Source organism: Meles meles, chromosome 8 (assembly GCF_922984935.1).
Source record: "Meles meles chromosome 8, mMelMel3.1 paternal haplotype, whole genome shotgun sequence".
Taxonomy (NCBI): Eukaryota; Metazoa; Chordata; class Mammalia; order Carnivora; family Mustelidae; genus Meles; species Meles meles.
The window spans coordinates 13,932,117-13,942,472 of NC_060073.1; the positions used below are offsets into that span (position 1 = coordinate 13,932,117).

Consider the following 10,356-nt stretch of genomic DNA (forward strand, 5'->3'; position numbering starts at 1 on the left):
GGTTATATAAACTAATAACAGGAGGATCATAGATGCTTGGGATAAGGTGTCACCGAGGAGGTTCAGTGGAAGATTTTGAACCCTGGTCAAGGCCATCTTTCCTTGTTTGAGCTTGCTCTTCTTAGACATCACAGGTCTATCTTTTAGATGACATGACTGAATATTTATCTAAAATCTAAAGGAATTGGTGGAGAAGTTACATTCCAAACACCCTTTGCCTAGAGTGAGAGAAAGTGTTTGCCTAACTTTATCAAATTCATACAATACTTTTTTTCTATAAAATATTTCCTTAAGTATACATTGTAGAGTGTAGGGATTTTTAGAAATGTAATCTGGCACAGTTGGAGGAGATGTTTCAGATAATCCCTAATGTTCTTTTCTGGGTTAAAATCCTATGATTCTCTTAAAAATTTCTGTTTCTGTGGAAGAAATTAAAGAGTGCTGTGAGGTTTGGTGATTTACTCTGTATTGCACAAATAGTTTGCAACTAAATTGCATGACTATCAGATGTAGACTTCAAGAGAGTTGGGTGTCAGTTTATCATTTTTAAATGAAAAAAAATAGAAGTTAAAGTAATTTTAAATTTAATTACAAATTGATTGCCAAGAAAAATCTTTCTCTTTCTTATTCCAGATTAAATCAAACAATGGATTATGGAAATCAGACTTTGGTGACTGAATTTTTCTTTGTGGGCTTAACAAATCACTTCCAGCATCAGGTTGTTCTCTTTTTAATATTTCTCTTGGTTTATCTTGTCACTCTTCTGGGAAACGTGGGGATGATCACCCTCATTTGGATGGATCCCCGACTCCACACTCCCATGTACTTTTTTCTCAGCCACTTGTCTTTCGTGGATGTCTGCTCCTCTTCAGTCATTGGTCCTAAGATGTTGACTGATATCTTTGTGGAGAAAAAAGCAATCTCTTTCTTGGGTTGTGCTGCCCAGTTATGGTTTTTTGGTCAGTTTGTAGTGACTGAATGTTTCCTCCTGGCCTCCATGGCATATGACCGGTATATGGCCATCTGTAAGCCCTTGTTGTATACTCTCATTATGTCCCAGCGTGTCTGTGTGCAGCTGGTGGTAGGGCCTCATGCTATGGGTCTTATGAGCACTATGACCCACACGACTTTCACCTTTCACCTACCTTACTGTGGTCCAAATATCATCAATCACTTCTTCTGTGACCTTCTTCCTGTTCTGTCCCTGGCATGTGCAGACACCCAGGTCAATCAGTTTGTACTTTTCATCTTGGCTGGAGCTCTAGGAGTGGTCAGTGGTGTGATCATCCTGGTTTCCTACATTTACATTGTCATTGCTATCCTGAGGATCCGCTCTGCTGAGGGGAGGCGCAAAGCCTTCTCCACCTGCTCTTCACACCTGACAGCTGTCTCCATCCTGTATGGGACACTCTTCTTCATCTATGTACGCCCTAGTTCTAGTTTCTCCCTGGACATCAATAAAGTGGTTTCTGTGTTCTACACAGCTGTGATTCCCATGTTGAACCCACTTATCTACAGCCTGAGAAACAGGGAGGTTAAGGATTCATTCAGAAGGAGGCTTAAGAAGAAGCAGTTTCTTATGAGTGGGTAAACTAGATTCCATTTGTACTCCAGATTGAGAGGTGATATTTACACAAGATGTAAGAGCATGGACTGAGTGATGGGAGTGCGAATTTTTATGTTGAACTTCACTCTTTATTATTATGTTTAACTGAAGTCCTATAACATCTTTAGGTTACAATCTTCTCATTGGATTTTCTCATTTGTCGATCAACAGTATTGAGATTTAGAGCTTTAAAGTGTAGTGAGTGGCTTAGAGAATCCCAAAGATTTAGAATGGTCTTAAGATTTTGTAATGGGAAATGAGAAGTGCTTTGTTATGTATGCGAAAAGTGGAAAAATCTTAACCAACGAGCTTAACAGTACCTCTGTTTTGCTTTAAAAGATGTTGAGACCTTGCAATTCTTTGCAAGTTTACCTTTTATTCTTTTTGAATTTTTTATATTTTGTTTATTTACCTGACAGTGAGGGAGGGAACACAAGCAAGGGGAGTGGGAGAGGGAGAAGCAGACTCCCTGATGAGCAAGGAACCTGATGAGGGGCTCAATCCCAGGACTCAGGGATCATGACCTGAGCTGAAGGCAGATCCCTAATGACTGAGCCACCCAAGCATCCCCCTTTTACTCTTTTTAATAAAAAAATTATAAAGGGTATTTTTCTGGTCATATGGAACAATTGCACTCTCTAATAACACCTGCACGTTTGGAGTAGACATTTGACAAAGGTCTTGTATGTCTGTTCTGCTGTTCTGCTACTCAAGTAGCTACTTGTTGAGATTTTGCCACTATAATCATGTGATTCATGCATATAAAATGCAGAATGCATTGCAATTCTTTTTTCCCACATTCATATAACTTCTATTACTTTAGCATGTGGTTATTTATGTACTTAAAATTGTGTTATATATTTTTAAATGTATTTTAAAAATAAGGTAGTTATTACTATTATTGGTTATTGATTTTTATGTCATCAGCAAGGAATTAATTTCCATTTTATAGATGACAAGCCTGTTAGTTGAGAATCCTCAATGAATTGCCCATGACCTCATTATGTGTTCCTGCATATTTTTCTCCAGATACAATATTCTCTCAATTATCCATTTTTTAAATACAGCAAACAAATGCAAGAATGAGGGGATGGAACATTTGCCTTGTACAAATTGAAGATTCACACAGAATTTCTCTGCCTTCTCTTGAAGGTCTTCTTTAAATCGCATTTAATTTTAATCCACTCATGTTGAAGAATGTAAATAATAGCTTCTAAGGCCTAGAATTTTTTTTTTCTGTGTTTATTCCTCATGCTTTATGCCAGTGATGGTCTCTGTGTTCACCGTTGACTCAGGACAAAATCCAGGAAGATGCCTTTTAATTAAGAATGAAGGATGCCTGGGTGGCTCAGTGGGTTAAAGCCTCTGCCTTCGGCTCAGGTCATGATCCCAAGGTCCTGGGTCAAGCCCCACATCAGGCTCTCTGCTCATCAGGGAGCCTGCTTCCCTTCCTCTCTCTGCCTACTTGTGATCTGTCTTTCAAATAAATAAACAAAATCTTAAAAAAAAAAAGAAAGAATGTGAGTCAATGAATGATGCAACAATTAATTAACAAGTTGTTACATATGCCTCTTATGTGCCTGCCACTTTATTGGGAGCTGTTCATAAGCAAAAAAGTCCTCATGGAAGTTATAGACTAGTGAACAAATAAAGACTAAAAATCAAGTACATAAACATGGTGATTTGTATGATAAAAAAAATCCAGGAGACAAGATAGAGTATTAAGGTATCTTTAGAAAAGGTGATAGAGAAAACCCTCTGTAAAGGGTATGGCCTGGGAAAGAGGTATACATTCTGTTTTAGGTTATGTTTTCCACGGAGATGGATTCTATGATTTGGTTCATTAAAGGAAAAGAGTCTTGTTCAAATAAGTATTTGAATTTTCCAAAGTAGAGGGCAAAGATTTTTTAAAAATTTCTTTTCAGTGTAACAATAACAGAATTCATTGTTTTTGCACCACACCCAGTGCTCCATGCAATACATGCCCTCCTTAATACCCACCACCTGGCTCCCCTAACCTCCCACCCCCCCCGGCCCTTCAAAACCCTCAGATTGTTTTTCTGAGTCCAAGAGATTATGCTCTGCATAAGAGATTATGCTGCAAGAGATTATGCTGAGTGAAATAAGTCAGAGAAAGTCAATTATCATATGGTTTCACTTATTTGTGGAGCATAACAAATAACATGGAGGACATAGGGAGATGGAGAGGAGAGGGAGTTGAGGGAAACTGGAAGGAGAGGTGAACCATGAGGGCAAAGATTTAAAGCTGATTTGTTCTGATTCTCAAGATATTTTTCTTCATTCCATTATGTTATGCAGGTTTTGGGAATAGGCAAGTTTGAAAGAAGGAGGACATTACCCAGTGCTTAATTGGGAGAAGGGATTTATTATGGGCTATACGAGCGCTGACAAAAATGATAACTTTGGAGAACAGATGAAAATACTTGTTATTTTTCACCAGGTGACTCCTTGCTGCATAAATCTGTAAGATCTTCCAGGCATTTTATGATGGATTAATTGTGGTCTATTTTGTACTCACTCCAGGCCTCCGTGTGCCATGAAAACAGGACCATGCAAAGAGCTGAGCTGATTGTCTTGGTAGCCTTGAGCAGTGCAGTCTGAATGCATTTCAGGGGAGGGAGCAGCAGACTGCTTAGGCCACACTCCCCTTCAGTGGGACATCCTCTGTGGGATTTCTTCAGCTATTCTTGAGTTTTTAAGTGGCCTTTCCATTTCCTGTTTCCTCATCCTGGGGCAGTGCTGCAGGCCAGCTCTTACTGAGTCTGAGTCTCTGTTCAAATATGATGCTATCCGAGAGGTCCTCTACCTCTTTACCTAAAATAATTCTCTGCTCATATTATATAACAACAATTTCCCTTTTTTCTTTATTGTTTTTTGAAGTACTTATAAATACTCAGACATGATCTATTTATATATTATTTTTTGGCCTTCTCTGTAGAAGGGGGATTCTTATAGAAGGATGCTTATGTTCACAGCTTTGTCCATGACTCCACAGCCCAGCACATAGTAGGTACTCAATGTATATTTATAGATTGAACAATACATTTCTGGTTAAGATACCATTCCTTATTTCATGATGTTATAGATCAGCAGACACATATTCAAGTGTCTGTTCTGGCTGTGTTTCTTTGGAAGAAGGGCTTGTCTGCAAGATGAAAAATGTTTCATAATTGGAAATATGCATACAGATACATATGGGTGACTTAGCATGGAATTTGGCATGCAATAATAATAAGAATGCTAACTTTTTAGAACATATTTTTTAAAATTATGCTTTTATTCCATTTTTCACTGAATGGCTATTGTAGTGATTTGATTTCAGTGTGATATTTTGGTGAAACATATTTCGCAAGATTTTCCTATAATACACAGTTGTTTCTCACAGACATCCATGTACTTCATTTATGTCTACAACAGTAAATACCTGTTTTCCTTATGGAGATTTTTTTCTTATCTGTGGACAAGAATCTTGATAGGATTGTAATGAAGCCCCAACTTTCCCACAGCAAGTTACAGGCATATGACCTAAACTTGAACTATTTTCCCTGGAGTTTGAGTTGTAAGGAGGATGACACAATGATTGTGTTGGGTCCATTATCAAAGGAACGAGACTGAGACAAAGTGAAAGTTATGTAAAGCTTTATTCAATGCCAAGCATTAGAAGTCAGATTGACCAGCCAGGGCCACCACCGAAGAGAGTGACCCCCTTTCGTCTTACAGGCTAGTTTTTATAGGACAGAACCACAGACCTCTACATATGTGGCTTTGGCTGATTGGATGTCTCCTACCTATGTGTTTTAGTAACGGTTACCTGGAACCATTACAACAAAATGGCCTTGTTTTAGGTATGTGTTTTAGCAACGGTTACCTGGAACTGGTATCAGTAACTGCTGAGGCATTTATTAAACAACAAAATGGCTATCTAGGCAACATGGAGTCACTATGGCTAAGTAGGCCCAGGCAGGCCTTAGGGGTTTAACAGGTTTTAACATGGAATCGGTCCCAACATTCCCCCCTTTTCTTTGGAAATTAGTCAATTCTTTGACTTTTTCTGAACTGCAAGCAAACCAGGCTCCAGTGGGGGCCTTAAGGAAGTTAGTGCTGATGAGGTGTTTCCTGGCTGTTGCTGAGTAGGAACAGGGTTAAAGGTGACCAAGCTATGAAATCTTTTTGAATCTTAGTTTTAGGCCACTGTTCGTGGGGTCCATTGGCAGTGACTCCTATTTCTGGGGGGTGTTTCTGCTTTCGGCTCATTTGGTGTGGCATGTGTGAATCCAGGTCCTGATGGGGGTGGTCAGGATGACAGCGAATGGTCCCTTTCAGCAAGGCTTCAAGTTTTTATTTGGTGGCGGCATATCCAAACCAAATTTCTGGGTTGGTAAGGATGTGGTTCCATCTCTGTGTCCATCTCAGTATAGGCAGTTTGGGTCCCTGTGTGGGCTTTTTTTTTTAAAATTTTTTATTTTTTTATTTTTTATTTTTCTTAAGATTTTATTTATTTATCTGACAGACAGAGATCACAAGTAGGCAGAGAGGCAGGCAGAGAGAGAGGAGGAGGCAAACTTCCCACCGAGCAGAGAGCCCGATGTGGGGCTCGATCCCAGGACCCTGAGATCATGACCTGAGCCGAAGGCAGAGGCTTAACCCACTGAGCCACCCAGGCGCCCCCCCCCCCCCCCCGTGTGGGCTTTTTTAAAGACAGACTCTAGTGCCTGCAGTGACTGGGAGTAGAGACTGATCAGTCATTTCTGTTAGGGCAACCTCCTGTAGCCATGGGCAGAGTGGAGGGGGTCTCCCGAACATTATTTTAAATGGGGTAACCTTGTTTAAGTAGGGTGTACATCATGCCCTAAGGAGGGCAAAGGAAAGGAGATCCACCCATCCACCGCCAGTTTTCAGAATTAACTTTGTCAAGACTTCTTTAAGAGTCCGGTTCATTTTCTCAACTTGTCTGGAACTTTGGGGCTGGTAGGCACAATGTAGTTTCCAATTAGTGCCCATGACCTTAGCCAATGTCTGTGAGACTGAACTCATAAATACAGGGCTGTTGTTTGACCCGACTGTGAGAGGCAACCCAAACCTAGGAATTATTTTTTCTAGTAGTTTTCTTGGCTACCATTTTTGCAGTCTCATGTTTGGTGGAAAAAGTCTTTACCCAGCCTGAAAAGGTGTCCCATGGGTTCTGTTATTATCCCTACAGAATATTAGGCAAGATCATCTAAATGAGCTGTTGTGTAACTTTTCTGAATTTTACTTCAAGTTGTCTAGTTTATGTGAACAAAAATTTAAAGACAACAAAATCTAGAATTTAAAATTCACAAAGGTGTGTTACTGAAACATAATTTTTCTTTCTAAAATAATCCCCATTTTCAGAGATAGCCAAATCAGGACTAACTTATTTGAAAAACAAGTCCAGTTTTAACAAACTTGGCCTAATTATTTACATAAGCTCAGCAAGAACAGTGAGTGATCATATAGATCTTTTAGAATCTGCTTTGCTGGAACTTTTTATAAGGAATCTCTATGTTGAACTTGTAATAGTCTCTCCAGGCCAGAAGCCAAGCCAAGTACTTGCCATAAGATATGCCTGCAATACTAGTCAATTTGGGCGAATTCCTCTTTCTGAGTTTCCTAAAGTATCTTGAGTTTTTTGCACCTGCCAGGAAGTGACATTCTTTATTCACCTGTTAAGGCTGCTGGGAACTCTGTAAACAAGGTATCAGGCCAACAGTTTCAAGGGGCTTTATGGTCCCAGGTTTTATAAAGTCAACCTTAGTTTCTTTAAGCTGTCTGGTCATATCCGAGTCTTTCTCAAATATGATATTCCAGTCAAAGCCTTGGTAAAATAACCTGTGTTTCCAATGGTGTCCTGTTACAAGGAGAACAGACTTTTATTGAACTTATGCAAGTGACTGATTGCCATGGAAGAAAGAATATTTGCTGAGACCTTTGTGTTTTAGAGGGTTCAGATAGAGAGAAAAGTTGAATGCTTTGATTTGTTTACAAATGAATATTTTTACATTTCTGTAAGTTACAGATAACTTAAGAAAATGTTTTCCTAGTCTGGAAGAGCAAACATCAGTTTGTCTAGTCCCATATTACTGATTCTGGATTTTAAGCTAAGCTTTTACTTAGTTCCGGAAATTTTTACCCATTTTAGTTCTAGGATTTTTAACATATCAAATACCTGTATTTGTCCTGAAAGTCCTTTATATGAATCTCCTTTAAGGTAAAATTTATTTTACAAGAGAGTTAGAACAATTACAAATAACAAAAACTCAGAATAGATATGGTTTTACAATTTAACTGGCAAGAAAATCAGGTGACTTCTGTGACACATAACATTTCAATAATTACAAAATCAAGTGATGACCTTATCAAAAGGTTAAAACTTTAGGAAATGCATAGAATTTCTATAATAGTTATAGTATTTTCCCAAATGTAACCCAAGGTTTATCATTAGTTTAGCAGTACTTTCCGAGTAACTTAGCAGACCAAGGAAAAGCCTTATGAGTCAAAGAGATCTCATTTACAATTTAAATCTTGTTGACAATTGCTAAAATTTAAGTTTTAAAGCACATGCTTAAATAGGATTATGGATAAAACAAAACATAGAAACTGGTTTCTCTGGGCAGGCAAAGAGAAAATCATTTAAATTCTCTTCTTAACAGCAGATCAATTAATCTAAGAAAACTTTGTCTTTTTGAACAGAGAGAAAGCAGATTTTTTTTAATACCAGTGTTTTTTAGCTTACATAATAGTCAACATTTACTTGAGTGGATCACCAATATAGATTTGCCATGACACAGGGCTTTAGTCTTTCTTTCTTAAATACTATGCCTCATTTGAACAAAAACATTTTACAGGAAAAGATTTATTAGTCTTTTTTTTTTCCTTCTTGTGAATACATCCATCAAAACTGATCTAACATGGTTAAATTTCCAACATTTTTCATTGTTCTCTTTCAAACCTATAAACCAAGGCAAATAATGGTCACTTTCCCCAAGCCTTCTATGACTTACTAAATACCCTCAAGTTTAGTTTTTATTTTATTTTTTTTCATGTTCTGGGGCAACCAGATAATTTTATTTTAAGACAAAACTACTTACTCTCTTAGGCCCTCTTTTTTTTTGTGTGTACAGTTTTTCTAAACTTATTACCAGTTATCAGTCAACTGCCTTTCCTCTGGTTTTTTAGACAACATTAAAACTTTTAATAAAAACCTTAATGGCCATCCTTTCCTGCTTTGTCAAAAAAAGACATCCTCTTCAATAAATGGTGCTGGGAAAATTGGACAGCCACATGCAGAAAAATGAAATTGGACCACTTCCTTACACCACACACGAAAATAGACTCCAAATGGATGAAGGACCTCAATGTGAGAAAGGAATCCATCAAAATCCTTGAGGAGAATGCAGGCAGCAACCTCTTCGACCTCAGCCATAGCAACATCTTCCTAGGAACAATGGCAAAGGCAAGGGAAGCAAGGGCAAAAATGAACTATTGGGATTTCATCAAGATCAAAAGCTTTTGCACAGCAAAGGAAACAGTTAACAAAACCAAAAGACAACTGACAGAATGGGAGAAGATATTTGCAAACGACATATCAGATAAAGGGCTAGTATCCAAAATCTATAAGGAACTTAGCAAACTCAACACCCAAAGAACAAACAATCCAATCAAGAAATGGGCAGAGGACATGAACAGACATTTCTGCAAAGAAGACATCCAGATGGCCAACAGACACATGAAAAAGTGCTCCACGTCACTCGGCATCAGGGAAATACAAATCAAAACCACAATGAGATATCACCTCACACCAGTCAGAATGGCTAAAATTAACAAGTCAGGAAATGACAGATGCTGGAGAGGATGTGGAGAAAGGGGAACCCTCCTCCACTGTTGGTGGGAATGCAAGCTGGTCCAACCACTCTGGAAAACAGCATGGAGGTTCCTCAAAATGTTGAAAATAGAACTACCCTATGACCCAGCAATTGCACTACTGGGTATTTACCCTAAAGATACAAACATAGTGATCCGAAGGGGCACGTGTACCCGAATGTTTATAGCAGCAATGTCTACAATAGCCAGACTATGGAAAGAACCTAGATGTCCATCAACAGATGAATGGATCAAGAAGATGTGGTATATATACACAATGGAATACTATGCAGCCATCAAAAGAAATGAAATCATGCCATTTGCGACGATGTGGATGGAACTAGAGAGTATCATGCTTAGTGAAATAAGTCAATCGGAGAAAGACAACTATCATATGATCTCCCTGATATGAGGACATGGAGAAGCAACATGGGGGGGTAGGGGGATAGGAGAAGAGTAAATGAAACAAGATGGGATTGGGAGGGAGACAAACCATAAATGACTCTTAATCTCACAAAACAAACTGGGGGTTGCTGGGGGGAGGTGGGATTGGGAGAGGGGGAGTGGGCTATGGACATTGGGGAGGGGAGGCGAACCATAAGAGACTATGTACTCTGAAAAACAACCTGAGGGTTTTGAAGGGTCAGGGGTGGGAGGTTGGGGCAACCTGAGGGTTTTGAAGGGTCAGGGGTGGGAGGTTGGGGGAACAGGTGGTGGGTAATGGGGAGGGCACGTTTTGCATGGAGCACTGGGTGTTGTGCAAAAAGAATGAATACTGTTACACCGAAAAAATAAATAAAATGGAAAAAAAAAAACCTTAATGGCGTTTGTCTTTCTTTCTTTCTTTC

The 10,356-nt window shown here is 38.9% G+C and overlaps 1 protein-coding gene across 1 annotated transcript; it reads left to right on the plus strand.

The window, feature by feature from the left end:
* The first annotated feature begins 646 nt into the window (after positions 1–646).
* On the plus strand, positions 647–1,591 carry LOC123948580 (olfactory receptor 1002-like). Its single transcript, XM_046015788.1, has one exon. The coding sequence runs from the start codon at positions 647–649 to the stop codon at positions 1,589–1,591; it is 945 nt and encodes a 314-aa protein (XP_045871744.1).
* The last annotated feature ends 8,765 nt before the right edge of the window (positions 1,592–10,356 follow it).

Coding starts and splice junctions, on each gene's coding strand:
- LOC123948580 (XM_046015788.1), top strand. CDS start 647: ATGGATTATGGAAATCAGACTTTGGTGACTGAATTTTTCTTTGTGGGC.